General features: G+C 41.3%; 2 protein-coding genes and 1 long non-coding RNA gene across 3 annotated transcripts; 2 read left to right on the forward strand and 1 right to left on the reverse strand.

Annotated features, from left to right (window-relative positions):
• Positions 1 to 4,370: 4,370 nt before the first annotated feature.
• On the forward strand, positions 4,371 to 5,151 carry LOC148427164 (uncharacterized). The gene is made up of 2 exons (XR_015864881.1): positions 4,371 to 4,515; positions 4,785 to 5,151. It is a non-coding gene; the product is annotated as an uncharacterized LOC148427164 (long non-coding RNA).
• Positions 5,152 to 6,559: 1,408 nt separating this feature from the next.
• rnf114 (ring finger protein 114) lies at positions 6,560 to 11,896 on the reverse strand. The gene is made up of 6 exons (XM_088408583.1): positions 11,688 to 11,896; positions 10,031 to 10,181; positions 9,652 to 9,758; positions 8,275 to 8,389; positions 8,084 to 8,191; positions 6,560 to 8,005 (listed from the first exon to the last, which is right to left on the reverse strand). The coding sequence occupies exons 1-6, from the start codon at positions 11,825 to 11,827 to the stop codon at positions 7,940 to 7,942; spliced, it is 687 nt and encodes a 228-aa protein (XP_088264709.1). The 5' UTR covers positions 11,828 to 11,896; the 3' UTR covers positions 6,560 to 7,939.
• Positions 11,897 to 12,641: 745 nt separating this feature from the next.
• On the forward strand, positions 12,642 to 21,484 carry spata2 (spermatogenesis associated 2). The gene is made up of 3 exons (XM_088408559.1): positions 12,642 to 12,723; positions 13,847 to 14,655; positions 15,490 to 21,484. The coding sequence occupies exons 2-3, from the start codon at positions 14,305 to 14,307 to the stop codon at positions 16,828 to 16,830; spliced, it is 1,692 nt and encodes a 563-aa protein (XP_088264685.1). The 5' UTR covers positions 12,642 to 12,723; positions 13,847 to 14,304; the 3' UTR covers positions 16,831 to 21,484.
• Positions 21,485 to 22,463: the final 979 nt, after the last annotated feature.

The raw sequence follows: 22,463 nt of genomic DNA on the forward strand, positions 1-22,463 counted from the left end.
TAGGCATCACCAAGCCTGTGACCCTAGTGAGGATAAAAGGCTCTCGAAAATGGATATGTGAATAATAATCAGAATAGTGTTTGTTTGTTTTTTTTCCAGCACATAGGATCAGAAATATATATTTGGGATTGATTGCCGCTTTAGAAGTTAAATACAGCAGAACTGTATTTTAAAAACATGCAGTGAAAAGCAAAATCACATATGTGCATGTAACGCTTTAAGGACTGTCTGCTTTTTGAAAAAATAACAAAAAAAATCTATGAATAGCCATGAGCTTCATTTTGTTTGATCCCATGTATGTAAAATACTGTATTTTCAAGGATTCAATTTGGTGACTGTTTCATATACAACGAGAGAAATTCTACGTGCCGTATTGCTACTAGTATCACAATTTCAGAATCACTGTCTTTGTGTATCAATTAGTTTCACTGGAGGTTTTTATTTGATGACATTAATACATCTTCGTTTGTTTGTATACATGACTACATATCCAGTTGATTTCACTCCAACTAAACATTTCCAAAATTGCCCAACTAAAATCTGTGTAATCTTTCCAAGAAGGTTTCTGGATATTAACCAAACCACTTTGGAGTAAGAGAAGAGGCGACACACAGGCAACTGGAGATGTTTTCATTTAAAAGGGAAATGGCCTCCCCTGTTGGACATTCCGGCTGCTACAACCAACATTTACTCAACCCCCTCGCGATGAGGCGATCAGCATTCTCGTCCCCTCCTCCTCCTCCTCCTCCCCCACGAAGGCCCGCCGAGGTTTGATTTCAAATGGAAAAATTAATGGGAGAATAATAGCTGCGGGCCTTGCTCATTTCCACGCGTTTGCTGGGTCTGCTTGGGTAAAAAGTGGGTGGGGGACTCAAAACTTGAATGCATTCGCCTCACTTGGCCCCCTATTCCACTGTGGCACCCGCACGGGACCTTCCCCCCTCCTTACACCACCACTTGTGTTTACACCCTAGAGGACTCAACTTTCAAATATTAGTACAGCAGCGGTGCAGATCTCAAATAAATAAATAACTAGGGATATAATGATTAGCAATTCTCTTGACAGCTGCATAAATCATTGATGTTCATTTTCACTTCCAGGAGAACATTTTCTGCAGTAGCTAGGATTTTTGGAAACTTTTCAAGCACCTAAAACATTTTTTCCCGTCCCCACTGAAGTCTCCAAAAGTCCCAATTTAAGCACCACCTGTCTGTTTTCCCGTTTCCTTTTTTGAAAGGATATAGAGTGTAAGTAAAGCATGGCACTATTAATATAGATTCAATATTTTTGAGTGGCTAACTCATTAGAGCAGGGGTGGGCAATTCCCGTGCTCGAGGGTCGACGTCCTGCATGGTTTCTATTTTTTTTTTTCTCCACAACACACGTACTTTAGGTATGTTAATTTTTTTTCCCCCACAAAGCTATGCTGCTCTTGCGTCATTTGGCCTGTATACAAATACTTTAGAACACAGTCGTCAAACTCCAGCCCTCGAGGGCCGGTATCCTGAACGTTCTTAAACACCCTCTCTCAAATACACTTGATTCAAATGATTAGGTTAATTTTCAAGCTCCTGCAGAGCTTGCTAATGATCAAATGATTTAAATCAGGTGTGTTGGGGAGAGAAAACTGGAAATCATCCAGGATACCGGCTCTCGAGGACTGGAGTACTTTTTACGATATTTATTATCATGCCTGCTCTGCATTTTTTCCCATGATGTTGAGGGGTATGCATTTGTGCAAGTCGAGTTTGCCGCTTGGCATTATGGGAAAAATGATAGTAAATTTAGACAGATTTGTAAATGTATTTACTGTATTTTCAAATATGTGTGTACTTACGTTTTTTTAGGCTAAGTGCTATGAACTTATTTCCCATAATCCTGAGGAGTACTGTATCGACTTTCACATATGCTAGTAAAACGCTACTTTTATGTCATGTCCAGTTGGGATTTGTTGGTGTGGGTTTTTTTTTTTACGTTTTGTAGTACATGTTTATTTTTGCCTCTGGTCGGCCTTCCTTTTCTTTGTCCTCGTTAGTATGATTTTGTCCACCTGTCTGTGTTTGCATGCCCCCTGCGTGTCCACCAATCAGATTCCCCTGCCTCCTGTTCCTGTCCAGCTGTTTCGTGTTCTCCTAATTGTGTGTAGTGTATTTAAGCCCCGGCGTGTCTCCAGTTAGTTGTTGGGTTGTTGTTGGATGTCCTTGCTGTATCCAGTTCTATGTTTCCGTTGTCTCCCAGTATCTGTCCTCATATTGTTACGCTGTCAATTTAGCTTCTGTTTTGAGTTTTGGTGTCTGACTTTACACTTTACTTGTCTTTTGTTAATGTTAAAAAATACAGGTTTAGGTATACTTATACAATTATACAAGTTTTATATATAATCATCTTTAGAGTCAGTTTTTTGAGGCGGACGGGGGGTTTGCAAGTATGCTCGACTGTCTTTTCAAATAAATTTAAATGTTTGAAAAAACATTTGATTTCTCATTGCTTTTAAATACGATTGAACATACTTGTAGGCTGAATGTTAAAAACAAAGCTTTTTTTAATGACATCACGGGGAATTGATTTGGACGTGCAAAAAAACTAAAGATTTGTTTTTTTTGGGGTAAGTGACTTGTGGATTAGCAAGAAAAACACTTTTTTTGTATTTGGTCTACAAAATACCAATAAATGTCAAATTTAATTAAACATTGTGATTATAGATTTAGTATGCCGTCTGTTCAACATAATGCCACATGTTATATACATGCACAAGTCAATTCCCTGGGAGAATGAGGGTGTTTTTTGTTTTTTTTTTACCTGTAATCTATGTTTCAACGTGCTTGCAAATACATACAAATGAGCTTGTCAGTCAAAAACGTTTCCTCCACAATGGCAACCCCGCACAATTGTGTATATGAACAATAATTTCCATTCTTAACATCTGGCATGCCACTGACAGGAATCACATTTGAGAGAAACATAATGCAAACATTCACACGAGTTGCACTTTAGCTGATACTGAGCACATTTGTCTACAGGCCTTTTTCAGTCAAAGTTAGGACTGGCTTCTTGTGGGTTAGCAACATACAGTAAGTGTGTGTGCGTGTGTGTGTGTGTGTGTGTGTGTGTGTGTGCATGTTTGAGGTAGGGGGTTGGCTGTTAAGAGTTTAAAAGCGGAAGACGAGTAGGTGCAGATACAGCAGTGAAGTCGGGGAAGCCACCGGCACTTTGTGTTCAAACATTTGAGAGGGCCAAGTTGCCTCGCTGCAGCGCCCGGGTAGCATGATTCCCGCTCTTCCTGTTTCTCCTGACTTTGAGGAATTTTGCGGTGAACAAACTCCCAGCGCTCCTCTTGTAAGGCCCGCACCCTCGTGGCAGATACCTGCTCAGCAAAATTTCAAGGAGGAAGATGCGTGGAGAACTTTCTGGCATTTCAAGATATTCTACCTCTTTGCATACTTTTCGCATGTTATAGAAACAGAGATGGTTTCGCTCGGGCCTGCAGGCCACACATGGCTCGCTACAGTATGTTCCGACTAAGCTTTTACACAATACCACCTCAAACGTGTCAATTTGAATGTTAATGGTTGTTCATCTAAACATGTCCAGTAATTAACTATTGACCAGTGTTGAACGTAGACATGTCACTATTTGGGTGAAATTTCAGCTCCCAAGTGTCTTTCTTCGATGCTTTCCCTTTGACGTGAGATGACGTTGATGTAAAAATAAGTTGCAAAGTATATATAAGTATTTAGTCGGTGTTGGTTTCCTGAGTGCGCAGAACGCAGAGCACCGAGGTCCAAAGTTGTAGTCGCGAATCGCTATGCCTTCCAAATAGAAATGACTGAGGTGGATGCAGTACCACACGTTACCAAAAGAGAGCGCACTCTCAGGACGATTCTTTCGCACAGTATTTGGGTTGGGGCCTGGGGCGGAGCTACCTGGTGGTCAGGTGGCCATGGCGATCACTTGTCACTCTCTGACCACCTCCCACCAAGAGTAAAATGTTGATATGTGATTTTTTTTTTTTTTGCATGCATGCATGCATGCATGCATTCAGTAATCTTCAACCCTTTAATACCATTATTTATATTACATTCATATTTCCTTTCAAACGTATAAAGTAAAAGTATTACAATTTATTAAACCCTGTTTGTGCATCCCTGGTTGTAATTGTTTGTAATATTTGATGTTAAATAAAACTGTGAAATAAATAATAGCCCTGGTGTCACAAGACGGCACATCATTCAGGCCAACAAGAAAGTAGCTTACCCAAAACATAACAAAAGATATAGAAGGCGCTTACACTCTATGTGGGCAGTCAAACGTTTGGCTCCACCCACTTGTTGAGACGTGCTTTGAACTGCGCTCTGCAGCCAGAGGTTACTCCGGTTACTCGTATCTCAAGGCGCCCCTGCATTACGGCATCGTAGCGTGGGTCCAAAAATTCTGAACAAACTATTAAGGTTCGTACAAGTTCAAGGTGATAAAAGATGTAAACGAGGTGCGTTGAAGAAGAAGAAAAAAAAAAGGTAGGTTGAGGCGCATACTGTTCAGGTGGAGGCACGCATAGTGATCAGATGTATAGTGACGGTGCGACAGCTAAAAAAAGAAAGAAAAAACGATACACCTCTTATTGCTGGCCTGGGGCTACATGTAGCATTAATTGCTGCCTCTACAGAGCCTGCAGACTCCACACAGTAGCAGAGGCTTGCATCAAAGACACCGCATATAAAATTTTTATTCAGTGTGTTCACTTCTCCTCCTTTTTTCCTGCCTTTCTTCCTATTGCCTACCTTAGCCCCCCTCCTTCTCCATTTTTAGCTCCGCCACCAAAGAGACAAGAAAGACTTCTGGCTGCCATGTTTTTCGGCTCCGCTTCCTTCCTGCCCAGGAGCACTGGAGCATCTCGTTAGTTCTCTCGCAGAGAACGTCTCCTCTCCATCCGCCCCGAGCAAAACTCGAAAGGGGGGCTACATCAAGAAGTTTGGCGACTGAGATTCTCTGTAGAGCTAGGTGAGAAAGAGTAGAATCATTTAGCAAAGATAATTGCATGGAACAGAATTGAGATGAGAGGATTTCCTCTCCCCATAGACAACAAACACCGAAGGGCTCAGATTGCATCATAGGTTTAGCACAACTGCATGCAATAAATACAATGCAACAAATTTGTTGGTGTGACAACACCGCTTTGATGCAAGTGTCTCATTTGATGCACGTAGGTCCAGAAAGCTGATTTATTTTTTTCTTATTTTGATTTTTTACGTCACAGTAGTGGATTTGAAATGAAGGCCAATGTGTGATTGGGACTTTAAAATAATGCATTTCATTACCAACTGACATCCCTATTTAATACTTGAAATGGAAAAACAAACACCCACCTCCAGTGTCCACCCTGAAAATGCTTGGCCAGCTGACCCTTTAACTTAAGTAACCAGTCTAAATTATTCAGTCAGTTGATTTGTTTCAATGTATCTCACTTATTCTCAAAGTTTAACTGAGAACAAACCTTTATTAAAATGTTTGATTTACTAAGACAACTATGTGTAAGATTTTATGTTTTGATGTAAACTGAATATAAATGCGAAGAAAAAAAACTATTCACAGCTTGTGCATAACTTGTTTTAATGGCAAATTTAAAAAGATGGTTACTATTGCAAACACGTCTTGTAAAGCACCCATATATCATATTGTCTGTTACTTGTGCAAAACATTGAGTTTACAATTTATCTCATGTTCAAATGGTCAGCATTTTCATCTGATGAATTTGAATTCAGTTTATTGTCCAGCACTATTTCGATTGTGCCTTCACATAAATGATAATGCATAGTAAATTGTTCATTGTGCTTGTGGCCTATGATGGAATCAAAATATTACACCAATTCCTGTGATTAGTACAACCGCACACTACAGCAAAGTGTTCAGTAGGATTTCAACCAATTGTTAAATTAATGCCTCATTGAGGACCAATCAAACCTGAGCTCTAAATAGGTAGTCACCAACCTAGCCCTATTTTTTTAACAATATGTTCTAAGCACACATACTATTCTCTAAGCATGATATTCTGATGAATATTGTTTTTATGGAATGTAAGGTAAGCATATAAATTCATCTGCATTTATCTTTTGTAGTGGGCCCCCATTTTGCCATTCGGTGTTCGCTGTTGCTCAGAACTTAAATAACATGACGCAACTCAGAAAACTGATGAGCGGTGGTTGTTTCCTGAGAAATTGTGATGTCATTTTCAAATTGACAGCAAATGGCAAACTGGCCTCTCCCCAAGACAGACCAAAATATGTAGATTTTGCTGCATAACTCATATTCAACAAAGACTATTAATCAGCATGTTGTGCTTCGACTAGTTGGGCTGCATAGAACATATTGTGAAGAAAACTTTGGGGTTGACGTTCCCTTTAAATACCCATTTGTGTGTAGAAATCGATTACGCTTTACGTTATACCAAATACTATTGTGTGATTAGTATTTTGAAAAGGTCATGACACATGTGGAACACCTTATGAATACCCAGTGCAATGGGGAGTGCAAACTATTCAAGCCATTAAATAGACAACACTGTACAGCTACTTTATCTGGGTTTATTGTGCAGTGTGACTATAACCTCTTGATTTGTTCATAATGCAAGTAATTGAAAAACAACAGTGTATAGTAAAGAAAACACGCTGGACGTGAAACAGACATGACATGAGGTGACATCAAATTGAAAGTCGTGTAACGCCGCCACTTATCGGGAAGCACACTTTCCTATAGTTTAGTTTCAATTTTCTAGAACAGTCAGCAGTAATCAAGTGTGAACCAAACAACTATGGGAGTGGACAAGACAAAATCAACTCAAAAGGTTGACGATACATTTGATTTCCCCTAAAATGCATACAAGCAATTGTTATTCTGCACGTGGTTATGTTGTAGTCAGACTACTTTGAGAGAAATCATTTGAAGAGCAGCAGTAGTGCACTGTGACTCTGTATGATAGTAAAAGCGGGACACTACTGCCCTCCAGTGGCTACAACACATGCACAAAGTTTCACATGGAGGGCGGTGGTGAGTGGCAGCCTGTAGTTGGTTGAGTGAACCGGTAGCCCTATTACTTTGGAAAGGAGGAAAAACTGACCAACCAACAGGCACACAGACAAAGAAGAAAAGTACGTTAAATGGATAGGGTCAGTGAAGATAGGTTTGTAGGACAATTGACAATGAATAATTTTGACTGTAAAAAGTTACGAATAATAACTTTAGTCATGAATCGAAGAACGAAGTAAGAATTCTGACAGTCAAAATGAGTCAGAATTCTGACTTTTGAGAATTCTAACAACTGTCAAGTCAGGATTTCAAAAACAGGCCAATTTCTTTATCCAGAATCCTGCTAATCTTTCTTTATTCTTCTACAGAGAAATGTTAAAAAAAAATCTCAAGAGTTTAGATTTCTTTTTCAAAACACACACTACTACACACAAGGGTGTTAAAAACCCTAGACCAAATAAAAAATAACCCCTCCCTTTACCCTTTGAACCACTCCGTGTTAAATCCCCATGAATTATTAACACAATCTCTTAGTGAAGTCAGGTTAGTCATGTGGCGGTAGTGCCCTACCTCGCCCCATATTGACAAGGAATGTAGTTTGCAAATTTGGAGGATCGATGACACTGCCATAAACTCGTCAACTGCTCCATTGGTTAATAAATATTCAATCGGCTGCACTTGATAGGAAGATCAGAAGATGACGAGACCAGCAACACACCTCAATCAGACAATCTGCTCTTCGAGTGTGTTGCATGGTTTATTTCGGTCAGAATAAACCTCCAGAGACATGAGTACAATCTTGTGAATCTCAACTAGCCATCCACCATTTTCATGACCGTACAAGCGTGTTGCTTTGCCTTCTCAAGACATCACATCCCCCGTCCTCCCTTTTGCTTCTTTTCCGCTCTGGATTGTTCTTCAGTTGTCCAGAAGGGAGCGCTGTAAAGCCTCCTGGATCATCGTGTGCTCATCTGTGGAGTAATCCTGCATAAAGCACAAGACGGCGGGTTTATTTTCATTGCATTGAAGGTGCGCACTGGCACGGTCAAAGGAGCAACTTACAACAAAGGTATCATATGAAAAAGTGTGTCTAATCTTCAGGTGTTGGAAGAAGTCGGTACTCCGGTAGTTCGGGTCCCCCCACGGCATGGAGGCACAGATGGGGCAAACCTAGACCGACACGGACGACAAATCAAGGTTTTAGCCATGAGTCGAATCGCAGTTGATGCGGTGGCGTGTAAATCGCTTCTCACCACTTGTCGCGCATCGCGGGCATGCTGGGTAGTGCAGTGCTCAACCAGGCCATCTTGATCCAGGTTCTGGCAGTTGCAGTATGGGCAGGTAAACGTGTAACGGTTTGGCACTTGACTGCAAAGATACAAACAACAAACGGTGGCACCTTGAGATGTGTGACTCCACTTTCAAGTTCATCCTTTTTTTTTGTAGTTTGGCTTGCAGCAAAAAAAATTGAGAGCCACACTTTTTATAGTGGCAGAGTGAGCAGCAAGGGCTGGGTAATACAACAATGCAATATGTCATTTTAAAAATTGCCAATTCAAAAATTAGTAGCGTGGAGGAGTGCCACAACTGAACTTATTTCAAAGTACCACACTCGCGACAGTAGTTGATATTGAGTTGATATTGGCCGCCCACTAAAAATGACCAAAATTGTTATCCTGGAATATTTGTATGTCTTTATCTGTATACATGTTTTGGGTAAAGAACAGAGTACTGGTACTTGTCAAAAAAAGGGGTTTTGAACGTCCCAAAATCGTAGCTAAATTGGTTTTTCACAAGTGGCTTAGTTACTACCTCCGTCAATATATTTACAAGCCATGAAGGTTTAAAACTGATTTAAATTCTAATTCAAATAAATTCAGATTCTGATTCAAATAAGTACATAACTTAAAAGTCCCCCATCTTAATACTAATGCATAATGGAGAAACGCCAAGCACAAGTGGCTTCATTTGAACAAGATTGTGTATTAGGGCTGCTCGAGCACTTCAGACTACTTCAGGACTGAGTGTGGGAGTGTTGCAGTGCATCTTGCTGCTATGAAGTGACACTCCTTTGCAAACAAAGGTGAAGCACCCAAGGCCAGGAAAAGTGAAGCCCTAAATGGGAAAATCAATCAATCAATCAAATTTTATTTATATAGCCCTAAATCACCGAAGTCTCAAAGGGCTTCACAGATGAAAAGAGGTCGTACAGAGACATCTTAAAACAACGCTGTACAGGGTGTATCAGTCTACGGTGCCCCCCAGGTGGCATTCTGTGTGTACATCAGAAGAAACAGAACAATCCCAATTGCAAAAAAGTCACATTTAAAAAAAATTAAATAAAGAAATTATTTGCAGCCTATTTAATCGCCATTATGGTATAGTGATTGTATTTTGCTTTATTTTTAGCTAGCGCTTATCAGCAACATGAACATGCTTTTACTTCCTGTTTAAACAGGTTTGGTTCTCTTTTTTTTTTTTTTTTGCACAAGAGCATGTTTGGAACAAATCTTTGGTGTTGAATATATAGCTCGTCTGAGGGGGCCATTTGTTCATGTCTTTCACCTTTGATGAAAGGTCATTTTTTTATTTCGGTATTTAGTTTCATTTTAGTTTGATTAGTTGTTGACCTGATGACAGCAGGCTGGCTCTGGGCGGTGGTCCTAACTCCTTCCTCAATGTACTCCTGGTATTTTGGACAAGCGCCGGTGTGGAGTCTCATCTGTGAGAGGCCAATCTTAAAGGAGACAACACATTAAGAACCTGCCTTGCAATGAAGAAAAACAGCCAAATCTACTCATGAATCGTATTATTATCAGTGGTTAGTGCACTATCCCCATCCCCTTCACCCCTATCTCCCCCTGTCACACAAATTCAAAAAATGTCCAATACAATGTGCACATGTCTGCATCCATTGTTAAAAAAATATCAGCGCTACGTGTGGCTGTCATAGTTAAAGAATAGCTTTCCGGAGTAATTAAAACAATTAAAATTCATTAAAAGATTTACCTGAGCTCCACACCCTTTGCATGCTGCCACAGATGACTGGATCAGGGCTTCAAGCTCCACTGCTTTCGTGCAGTGGCCAAGAGCGGCCCGGCAAACTGCACAGGCCGGTTTCTGTGGACGCAAACATTTCTGCAAACAGCTCTGGCAGAACCTAAGATGAAGTGAATGATACTCATTGAGGACAGACATCGGCAGAATCACAACACACAAGCACGTTTTTGAGACTGTTGAATCTACTTTGTGTGTAGTGAGTGAATATGCTTATTTACCACATGCATTATTAATCAAGATCTGCAAAGAGTTCATGTGTTAATATTTCTCACTTTTGCAAAAGCTTCATCATTAAAGAAAACCAAAATGGAGTATGGTCACCAAAACAAAGTAGCATTGTGGCTGTCGTCTTTGAGGATTTTTTGAGGAAGAGCATAGTAGCACTTTAGCACTCAGCAGTTGCTACTGCCATCTTTGTGACTGTGATGCATTGTCTGCCTGTTGTGTGTATCACTGTTTTTAGTGTAATATTTATGTATTGGATTTTAGATGTTTTTTTTTATTTTATTGCTTTTATTTTTTTATGATAAGCTTGCACTTCATTCTTCCTGTATTACTGTGATGCTGCGTTGTCCTGGAAACTCTTGTTTCCCTGAGGGAACCTTTCCAAGGGATAATGAAGTATAATTTAACTGAATTGTCCCCATATTGACATGCTGGACAGTTATTTCAGGGGCATACAGTTATGAAAATTATTACACAACTTTTGTTTTTGTCAGTATCTTTTTCATTTTAATGCATGGTGCCGCTAAAGGTGCTTACTGTTTTGGTAGTAAGTACCATGGCCTGTCTGTTGCAAAAACTCAAATCAAGTAAATCAATAAATTGTGGTTATTATGAAGAAAACCATGGACCTGGAGAGAAATCCTCTCTAAAATAAACTCGAGTACAATAGCTATGTGTTGGCATCCTTTTGTCCAAAAAAAGAACCTAAAAAAAAAAATCATCGTTATGATGACAGTAATTCTGATGAGAACTTAAAAGGCATTCCATAGAAATCCATCAGTTCAAACCGCTGGTTTCTCTTTGATCATTGACAAACAGTTTTCATGGTGTAACGCGACAAGTTAAATTACAACAGTCATGCACAAACAATCGTTTTAAGATAGCTCAGACTTGTGACTTTTTGAAAGGTTGCCGTCGCCTACAAAGTAACAAAAAGGACTACAACTCCCATGCGCGGTCTGTTTGATGTAAACAAAACGGATACTGTGCAAACTAGCAACGATTTCGCTAAATACGGCGTCTCACACAAAGAATGACCATATAAATACACCGTTTTCTTACACTACTTCTATGAAAGATTAACAAAAAAGTCAAATTAGTTATTCCCCCTGATTGTTTATTCCGTAGCATACATAGGCGTAGATTAAAAAAAAAAAAAAAAAAACAGGGATGAAAGGAAAACGTTCAACACTCCCGCACGTCAGCATCGTGCCTCAAAGGCCTTGAAGAGACATTGGATTCCAACAAAATTATGGGCAAGACGAGCTCATGAGACATTTAAAGAGTCTTTTTTTTAAATCGGTTTCCTAAAACGCTTTGATAGTGGCAGACGATGTCAAAGAGAATCGCTGTCAAACGGGGACAAAAGTACTACACTTACGTGTGGCCGCATTGTGTCGTGACAGGACTGTCGAATATCTCGAGACAAACAGGGCACAGAAACTCGGACACGTCGCCCGTGTTTGCGTCAGAGACGTTTCTCTTGTGCTGTGTCGAGCTGAAGCCTCCGAGCATCGCCATTTCTTTTCCTTTCACGATGTTCGTTCTGTTGCCACCAACCACGTGATCCCGTCATATGCGCTGCTGCGCGGGGGCGGAGCCTGTTTGCTGACGTGTTTTAATTACAGGCTAGACTTAGGTGTCCGAACTCTGGTCCTGGAAGGCCGGCATGTTTTCCGGTTTTCTCTGCCCAACACAACTGATTCAAATAATTAGCACATTAGGAAGCTCGGAATAAGTGAAAATGATCCTAATCATTTGAATCAGGTGTGTTTTAATGAGAAGGTTCCAAAACATGCAGGATGCCGGACCTCGAGAACTGGAGTTGACACCTGTGGGCTAGATCAAGTGTTCACTTTTTTTTCTTTCGCAGATATCATAAATGTAAAGGGAAAACATAAACGGCATTTTCAAAATATATGTTTTATATTTTAAATACTTATGTTGGCCAAGATGTTTTTGTGCTCCGTTGTTCCTTTAAATTTATTTGTACATTACTGCAATGCATTTTTATGTTGAAATGCTAGACTAAAAATGCCAAGGAGTTACAATGCCGTGGTATTATTTTGAAATATTCAGAATCCATACTGAGTGAAAAATATTAAATATGTACTGATATTGAATAATGTAAAATGATACGGACGATTTGGGGGTAGAAAGAACAATGATGCTTTTATTTTTGCAAGGTTTTGCGTCGGTTGAGAAATGTTGAAGTAGTTCAATAAAAGTGGGGAGATTTTAAAAGTTATTAAATGGGAACAATTTTATTCCCGTCGTCACTTTCCTTCGCTTCCTCCCCTCAAAACAGCACGTGATCTATGACGTAGTTCCAGTGGCGCACATGCGCACTGAGCGGATGGGAATTTCCAACAGCTGAGCAGGCTTCGCTAGCTAGCTACGGCAAGCATTTATCAAAGGTAAGATAGGCTGTTTGTGCTTTGTCTCGTTCTGAAACGTTGCCCGCGTCAACTGAGGGCGAATTGAGTGTGCTCATAAAATGCCGTCATTTTACGACGCCAAAGTGTTCCGAGACTCAACCCCAAAAGCTGTTTATTTAGATGGGATTTTTCCTCTATAGTAGCTAACGCTAAGCAGCTACGTTGAAATGGGCGTTCACTGATTTTTCTCATACCGGGGGTGGGGGCATTTGCCTCAATGTACGTAGTGATTTCGGTTCTGAGGAAATTTACGAAACAGTGTACGGCCGTTTACACGTATTTTTGCCATGGTTTTAGAAGTGATGTGGCAAGGGTACGGGATGCTTTTCCTCGTGGGGCTAGCTTGCGATTTTGCGTTCTCGCTATTTCAGGTCATTTCATTCTCATGTTCGTTTGGTTTGTTATGTGTGAACTGGAATAACCAGAATTCGAATTTTGGATGACTGTATAGTATTTTTGCGTTTAATTGAATCGCCCCTGATTTTATTCTAATAAGGTTGCTGCATTGTGTTAGTAACATCAGATAACATTCCTATGGCGCAAGAGCAAAGGCCAAAGGTCCGTTTATTACAACTGCAGTTGTTCACGTAGTTTTACATTTGTTAAAATCACTCGAAGAACATACAATCTATGGCCCACGCATTTCCGTTTTCTCATTTAAACATGATTTGGGAAGCAGGAATGCGCGCACAGGTCAGCGTTGGTTGAGCATAAGTGTGTATTTTCGTAAAAAAAGAGTTGACTTAATAAGCCATTTTCAGTAGTGAGAGTTATTTTGATAACTGCAATATTTTCACGTACAATGACATCACCTCCGCTTGGGTAATGACCAATCACAACTCACCTATAGGTCACTTGACAGACAAGCGTATATACGAGCTGTGGCAAAATGTGTTTTTAAAAATACTTCTGCATGAAAATAATTGTCACCATGTTAATTATAGAAAAAAAAATGTACTGCTGAAAATGTCTAAATAATTGGACTATCCCTTTAAGATAAATGTAACACTTAAGATTAATCTAATGTTCATCAGAACAGCAAATTTCCCATTGTCTTTACTGAGTTTTTGTATCAGTCAAATGTTCCCCTGTATCATTTCAGCTTGGCGCTGGCTCGGGACAATCACGCCATTGGGACTCTTGACTTGATGAGTCCCACTGACCTTGGATCACTGCGCATGTGGCCTCCAGCAGATGGACAGCTTTAACAGACAGCAAAGCAAAAACCCTATCTGACCTCATTGGAAGCAACATTGGCTTTTGTGTCAACTCAGACTTTGAGCCACATTTTGAAATGTCTTTTAAAAGACATTTGTGGAGCCTGCAGCTGAACTACAACAACTGAAATCGCCATTGCTTGTTTAGAGGATGTGCCGCTGAGTCTTGCGTGTCCTCTTCTCACCGCCACCACATTATCAACAAGGAGTGTGCGCTGCTGCACACAGCGAATTTTGGTGTGCCAAAATGATGCATCAATGTGACATCCTTGTGCAGATTATGCAAAGGGAGTGATGCACGCTCCCAAAAGCAAACCAGCTGACTGTTAGTCTGCTGCATATAATGGATGCAAAGTTAAAAGAAGACCTGTTTCGGAGATATGTGGGGGCACTGGAGAGGCGCCTTCAAAATGGAGGGGAAAAATACGGGGTGACAAACTCACACGAGGGCGACAACGGGAGGCACAAGGATAGTGAGGCCCTACTTTCGACAGCCACAGCGCTACTTGGGGCCTACCAGCCAGATCCAGGACAGCGTTTCCGCATGGTGCGATTTTATGAAGTGGTGGAGGGTTCACTTCGCTGCCAAAGAGGAGGAAACCTCAGGAGCCTAGAGAGAGCTTTTCACACTCTGGAAACCATATGCACTAATCTCTTACTTTTTCCCTGGAAGAAAGAGTTCAGGTGTATAAAGGTAAGTCCTTAATTACTCAATATATTTTCAAATTTAAAGTATATCTCGTTCATACAGTCTGTTATCACAATAACTGCACTGCTTTGATAGATACATCTCTTAAGTTAAAATCATTAACTCAACTTAGTCATGGATGCAAACACTGGGCGCTGGTAAATGTAATCCGGTTTGCACAGTGCGAGTACATGATTTCATTTAAGGTGTAATAGAAGTTGTTCATTGCGAAGCGGCTGGCTTGACTTGTCATCAAAATTAAATTTTTAATGCCTTCACATTATATAGGTACAAAAATCAACAGCCCATCATTAAAGAAGGAGTTCAGTCACGGATCAAGGATGCCAAGAAACTGCATGGCGTTTACGCTGTTATTGTATGTATGATAATGACACGAGTCTACGGCTTTAGCAGCTAATGTGATTACGCAACGTGGTGTGCTCAGTAAAGAAGTCCATCAATGCATTAAACCTTAATAACTACTAATATCTAAACAATGTGGGCTTCCTGTCACTCTATAAAAGCTAACATGTCAAGAAGAATGATAGGGTTTAAATGACTTTGATGTTTTCTCAATTCTAATGGATGGTCCATTTAGTGTTTACAATGCCCGAACAAATAATTGTCTTTCGTTCTAGTGGTTGGATACCGGCATGATACGGGCCCTCCAGGACTGGCGTTTGACACCTATGCATTGAGCAATGTCAAATGAACAACAACAATCAAATATAAACATTTGTAGCAATGAATTTGAATGAAAAAAAAAATGTTTATGAGATTAATACCTAAAAGTATTTATTCTATAAGTATGAATGGAATCTCCTTGTCCCCCCCTTTCAGACTTTCACCGGCCCATACGTGTACCATCTGAAGTCTGCTATTCCGGATGCGGAGCTTCGATCTCTGATGCACACGATCGGCTACACCTGTGACCACGACTCGCAGTTTTATTTCCAGGAGCATCCGGGAGGCTCAGCTCATCTTCGCCAGTTGGCTTTCGAGCTCTTCTTGGCCCAGGCCGAGTGTCGTCTTCTGGGAGAGGTCGTGGCTCTGGCCCGCGGTTCCGCTTCGGAGTTGGAAGCCCTGGAACTCCGCAGGGGCTGCCGCGACGACGCGGCCGGCTGCGCCGAGGCGCTCCGCAGGCGCGACAGCCTCGGGGCGGACATCGCTCGTCTGTCGGTGCAGCCTCTGGATATCGAGAGGCCTCACGCTCACCACCTGAGGCGAGGTAGCCGGCCGTCAAAGTCGGTGGACGTGACGGACGGGGCGGGTCACTGGCACGCTGCCGTTAGCAAGCCCATCCTGAAAGCCTCATTGAGTCTGAGGAAGGAGCCGCTCTTTGTGGACGCCGAAGAGGATATGAAGGATGAAATCATCAGGCCCAACACCACAGCATCGCTTTTCTCCGTGGCGGCGCCCCCTTCCTACAGCCCCATTGCCGATTTCTTCCCCACGCAGTCGCCTCCCCCGGCCGACGCTTACACATCCTACCATCTGGCGTCGCTGGATGAGATTGACTTGTACACGGAGAGGGGCGGGGGTGGCGGCAGGCAAACGCCCTCGCGGCCTCCTTCCAGAGAGCCCAGAGATGCGCGGGACAGCTGGCTGCTCAAATCCCACGGCAGCGTGAAGTGTCAGGGCTGCGGGCTGGGCTGCTCCACCGCGGCCTCGTGCCAGAGGTGCGACGTGATCCTGTGCCCGGCCTGTCACGACGTGGAGCCCTCGCCGTGCTGCAGCCTGCAGGACTACCACCCCAAATCCACACGGCCAATCGACGGCTACGTCCCCGTCAAGGAGAAGCTCTCGGTCTACTCCAATGCGCACTCGCATCTCCACCCTCACCCGCTCACGCTGACCCACTCGCACACGCACTCTCACCCTCACCCCCACTTGGTGGACAAACCTTTGTTGTCCACCAAGATGTTCCCGAGCAAGTCCGCCGCCTTGACCACGCCAAAAGGCGGCGGCGACCGCATCAGCATCGGAGGCTCGCGATGTGGCTTTTGCAACAAGCCGGGCGCGTCCCACACCTGCGTCAATTGCTCCAAGGTGTCGTGTGACTCGTGCATGGGCTTGTATGGCAAGGACATGTGCACGCGAAAGAATCCCCAGCACGTGTTTGTTCCCAACCATCAGCTCAACTTCAAATCAGGCACCATCTCGCACATGGTGTACCGGTGATACAGGTCGATCCAATGACGTGTTTTGCCTCTCCGCTTTTTGTGTCCACCTTTAAACGGCGGCATCGACGCACACCGTTGCTTCAACGGCGCTGCCCTTGTCAAAACTTACAAACTCGTTTGCAACTCCAACTAGTACCCCCCCCTCCCCAAACTGTTCGGCCTTTTATCTAATGTGTGACTACTAATGACAACATTTTGCCTTGTTACTTGCTCTTGACTAGTCATGTGATGATATAGTGCTTACCCAATTCCTCCACTTTTGTCTCCTAAAAGGGAACCTTAGAGTTAAAAAAAAAAAAAGTTTTATTACCTGTCATTTAAAATGAAGTCCATATAGTGTGTACTTGTAAGCTAAGGAAAAAAAAATCATCAAATATAATATATATAAAATTTATCGTGTGTGTATGTGTGCGCGCGTGCGTGCATGTATGTGCGCACATGCTGAAGACATCCTGATCTTGCAGCATGAAAAAAGACTTTTTTTAAACATGAAAAATACAAAGAAAAACATCCACTGGAAATTAGTAACGTAATAGTAAATATATATATATTTTTTTTAATTTTCAATTCAGTAGAGCAGTCAGTACTTTTAAATAGATTTGAAAAGAATCTGCCACTGAGGCAAGGTAGGAAGTACTGTATCTCAAAGGGACATATTGATGCCATATTCTATTTATGAAGTCATGCCTTGTACATGAGCCCTGCCACGTCCCTCCACGCTTTCCAGCTGGCTAACATTTTGATGCTGCTGGTTGACATTTGTGAGATGTTGACTCCTTTCTAGTGAGTTTCTTGTGCTTTCGAGCCCTATTTGAAATCTCAGAACCTCTGTGGGCCAGAATGCTGCAGCCAGCCCTCGCTAGATCAGAGGTTCCCTGTCAAGTCTCAGGTGGAGTCACAGCAAGTGTCCGGGCCGCAAATCAAATGCATGCAGTTTTGTTTTGTTTTTTCAAGCGTATCAACCTTGCTGTTTTAAAGAGTTCTATAATGTGAAAAGTGTTCTGTCATGCTTTCTGTCTACCTCAACAGCGCTCCAGCCAGTGTGACTTTCTGAACATTCAACCTCTTGAAATCGTCGATTTGTTATGTTTTCACCACATATTCCATGCGAACCGTCCACTATCTTCCTAAATAGTGCAAATGTTTAATTCCCATCCAAAACAATGCATGTGAACAATCCCCCGTAAATATAATGCAGTATAATATTGCCGTAGTGAAGGCTTCGTGGTGCTTCAGAGTATCTAACTGAAAGTTAATTATCGTTTTTAGAGTATGTAATATAGCTTGGAACGTTGTGAACCTGAGAACAAACCCGCCACTGATGTCATTGACCCCTGGGAGAATTTTTGAGCCAGTTCGGGCTTTTTTTTATGTGTGATATCAAATGCAAAGCATACGATAAAAAAAAAAACAAAACAAAAAACTCGAAGGCTAAAATTTTGCATGGATTGTCAAAACATGTCAACTTTTGATCTGACGTCCCTTCTAAATGCTTGCAAAAGGGAGGCCAAGAGTTACACCCTGCAAATTTAGCCCATGTCGGGCGCATTTACTGCTGTTGGAAATTGGAAATATTGTCAATTTTTGATATATTGAAAACCCAATGTTATATCATGCATTTCCCCTGTTTTTTTTTTTTTTTTTGAATGATTGTGTTTTGCATTTATCCTTTCAACTGCAACTCTCGAACACGGTGCAGTATAAATTTGTGTTATTTTGTGTTGATACCTCAAAACCACCAGGGGGCGATAGCGGACAATTTTATGACATTTGCAAATCTTTAAATGAAATCAGAAGAGATCTTGTAGTTGACAAAAGGCTTTGATCCCAGAATTAAATGTTGCAGGTAACCTTTTATTTTGCTGCGGGGAAGCGTTTTAGTTCATGCATCGCATAACATTATACCAACTGGATTTTGCTCATACTTTCCCCCTTTCGAGGAAAAAAAAAACACCTATATATTCCATTATAGCATTTTCATTAAAATGCAATGATATTAAAGCGTACCTCCAGTGTTCCACTGAAGTAGTGATGGGGTTAACGGCGCAATATTGTGAAGTTTGAAAAATATCTGGTGTTCCTGTTTTTGTGTCTCGTTTTGTGTTTGCCAGAACAATTCCCTTGGTTACATACTTTTAATGCACTGCGCCATGTTTGGACTGGATGTGAAATCAAGTCCTTGATTAGGCCTTCCCTTGCACCTTCCAGTTGCTATTGTGTACTAATTGTCTTTTTTTTTTTTTTTTTTTTGTTACTGCCACGTAATGTCCCCACCTACAGGCAAGTGTGACTCCACATGTCTCAACAAAATGTTTCCCTAGCTATTGTAAGTTTGCTTTAATACAACTAGCAAAACTAAAATTCAGCCCAATGCTATTACTTGGTACTTGCCCATCCCTAGACACCATTTTAGTTAAATGTGACTCAAACCGGTTCAAGCTTTTTGTTTTGTTTTTTATACGGTGGTGAGTTGGAGGGACAATTTCTTCCGAGGAGACCGCTTGTAAAAACTATTTGAGTTCTAATGGATGTGGTTTAACCATTTTTTTGTTTGTTTTTTTGGAACTATGTACAGTATAACTGATAGGCCGTCGATTAACACTACACATTAACCATCACTTAATTGCTGCTGCACTGCACTGGAAAAAAAATGTCACTTGAGGGACATTTGGCATTGTTTACAGTTGAAGGTGAAGGAAATGACTCATGGTGACTTTTGCAGTTTTTATGTGCTGCTGAAATAGCAACAGATCTATTACTAATGTGAAATAAGTTTTCATACCTACCTAAATTTTCCAACCTCGCCTGTGTAACATCTCCTAACATGAAATAGAACATAAGATTTGAGCATGACTTAAAGCACATTATAGCATCTACGTTCTGTGAAAATGTTTACTTGTATATATGTGCTCAGACGTAGCGGTTTGGGTTTGCCTTTTTCAATTCTGTTCTTATTATTTTCTTCCAAATGCCTGTTTCTGTCAAACACTTGGAGTTTTATTTCCACATTTAATGCAGCTTTGTGCTTAAAGCTGTGTGGTGTTCGTTTTGGCAACTCTCCTTGGCCTTTATGTTCTTTTAGTGACTGTTTGTAGGATTGAGTGCCATCTAGTGGTGTCATCTGTTGGCAAACGGGGCCACCGACTGACCACCTTTGCTAAATTTTACATACTGTTCCTTTAAGTCGATTAACTTTCATTGCCTTGTGTGAAAATCCTGTCTATCATTTCCGTAAACTTACTACTCGCTGTTCCATACTGTTTGTGCTCTTTCGCTCTTGATGTTGCTAAGTTAAGTCAAGTGTGACTTAGGAAGTCTTTGTTTCACGAAAGGATGATCATTTGGTTTGAGGTAATGTTTGAGCAAACACTTTGTTTTTGCGTCTTACTTTTGTAAAACTTGAGCTTGCTTTTCCTTATGTTCTTCCTCTGCTAGGGCCTTTCGAGAGTTGAGAATAAGTCTCCTGTCATGTGCAATCGCTTTATTCATTTAACAGCGTTTTAAAGTCAACATATTTATTGTGTATTTATACACATTATATATATATATATATATATATATATATATATATATATATATATATATATATATATATATATATATATATATATTAGTGGGACATACCAGCAGAGGTGACTTTTTAAAGTATTGCAAATGTGATATTGCCAAATGAAGAACAACTGATAAAATCCTGCGGTTGGCCCTGCTATTCTTGTTGTTCCATTTGGTAAATCTAATGATAATTTGATTTCATGACTGGAGACCTAAAACCTTTCCTTAGAGAACCAATCTATATCTGTAGGAGCTTGGATCTTGGAAAGCAAGATTATTCATGTGTGTCACTAAAGGGCTAAACAGTTTTTAGTGCTGCTGCTGGGTTTGGTGATGGAAAGATCTATTTTACATGAATTACGACAGAACCTAAATCGCGGATGTTGGACAAGCAAGATAATGAGTTTGTTGTGGGTTGTCAACTGTCTGACTCAGGGAAAGTTGGGTTGTCTTAGCTTTCCCAGTGTTGCCCACCCACGGTATACTATCAACAACTATACCGCCCAACCACCACCACTGCTCCATAGATGAGCTCCCCCACCCCCACCCTTTTTTTCTTCCTCTACACTTTGGCACTGGAGGTCATTGAAAAATGTCTTGGTGAAGGTAATGGGCCTTCTGTGATCAATGTGTGGCCACGCTTGGAGGTGGAAAGGAATCATAGCCAAAATGAAGCAGTGAAAATATATATGATTAAATCAAATGTACATGATATTTTATAAGATAATTAAAGAAGAAAACCCTGAAAAAAATTACTTGTTTCTCTTTTTTGTTCTGAGCTCTAGTGAAATGTTTGCAAGGAAATACTCTAATCAGTCGTTTAAGATTTTGCCTTTTTACTCAAACGGAAGATAGCGAGAAACGTCTGTACATTTTCTGTCTGTACATTTTCTTTAAGACCATAAGATGGCGCCAAATACCTGCGGGCTCATGCACACTGAACTGCAGTAGACCTACATATGATACGGTTTTGTACTTCTGGCGTGAACAAGCTCATACATTTTTAAGTATAAACAACAAAAGTGAAAACTTAAAACCATTTGTGCCATCAAGCAAATGTGAATGTAAAGTCGAACTGATTAAAAACAAATCAACCAATAGTAGAGTGGACAGAAATATACTTACTTACAAGTACTTGTTCAACTCAGGATGTTCGTTTTGGGCATCGCAGTCCCAGAGTGGTGGCCCGATCTCATCTGCCTCACATGAGCGTAAAGGTCGAGGTTTCCCTTCCTGGTCCGGTCTTCCTGTGTGGAGTTTGCACGTTCTCCCCTTGCCTGCGTGGGTTTTATTCGGGTACTGTGGTTCCTTCCCACATTCCAAAAATGACATGCATAGTAGGTAAACGAGTCATGTGAGAATGGTGGTTTGTATTTCTATGCCCTGTGAATGGCTGGCAATCGGTTCGGTTGTACCCCACCCACTGCCTGAAGCCAGCAGAGACAGGCTTTACAACGCCTGCAACCCTTGTGAGGATAAGCGATCAAGATAGCGGATAAATGAATGTTCGTTTTGAAATTTGCAGCCCCTTGGAATAAACATGCGAATGCTTGTTTTAATCGCACAGTCTTTAAGCAAATCGAATTACAATTTATGAACTGTAAGTATGTATTACACGGCAAAAACTAAGTCATGAGCGGACCCATATCTGCAGCCAAGTTCGCTTTATTTCCATTTCCAACCTGGAGGCTTCTGTCAAGAAGTTATGGGGGATGCAACGTGGACTAAACACTGCTTATCAAGGCAGAAAGCATTTTACAGTCGACCCCCTCTCCACAGCCTGGCCTTGGTGAAGATCGATGCACGTTGCGCAACCAACATTAACTGGGACCCGTTGCAGCTGTAATTATCTGCAAGGAGGGAATCAAAGAGATGGACATCAGAAGGGCCGCTGCATTGATGGAAATGCTGCGTGCGTGGAAGTCAAAACGCCCTGCATCATCCTCTCCTCAGGGTCGAGTGGCAACTGTGCTGACAAACAGCCCCAGGGGCGAGCTGAGGCGTCCGACGTAAAGGGGACGAAAATACCATCCAGCTGCAAAGAGATATAATAACTGGTGGCACATTGCTGGGACTTTG

Source organism: Hippichthys cyanospilos, chromosome 2 (assembly GCF_059441005.1).
Source record: "Hippichthys cyanospilos isolate Australia breed blue-spotted pipefish chromosome 2, RoL_Hcya_1.0, whole genome shotgun sequence".
NCBI classification, from domain to species: domain Eukaryota; kingdom Metazoa; phylum Chordata; class Actinopteri; order Syngnathiformes; family Syngnathidae; genus Hippichthys; species Hippichthys cyanospilos.

Excerpts from the sequence above, each read along its gene's own strand:
- rnf114 (XM_088408583.1), bottom strand. The coding sequence starts at position 11,827 with ATGGCGATGCTCGGAGGCTTCAGCTCGACACAGCACAAGAGAAACGTC. Across the intron at positions 8,192-8,274 it reads CCCGCGATGCGCGACAAGTG|GTTTGCCCCATCTGTGCCTC; the intron begins GTGAGAAGCGAT and ends GTGTCGGTCTAG. Across the intron at positions 8,006-8,083 it reads TTTCATATGATACCTTTGTT|GATTACTCCACAGATGAGCA; the intron begins GTAAGTTGCTCC and ends TGCTTTATGCAG.
- spata2 (XM_088408559.1), top strand. The coding sequence starts at position 14,305 with ATGGATGCAAAGTTAAAAGAAGACCTGTTTCGGAGATATGTGGGGGCA. Across the intron at positions 14,656-15,489 it reads AAGAGTTCAGGTGTATAAAG|ACTTTCACCGGCCCATACGT; the intron begins GTAAGTCCTTAA and ends CCCCCCTTTCAG.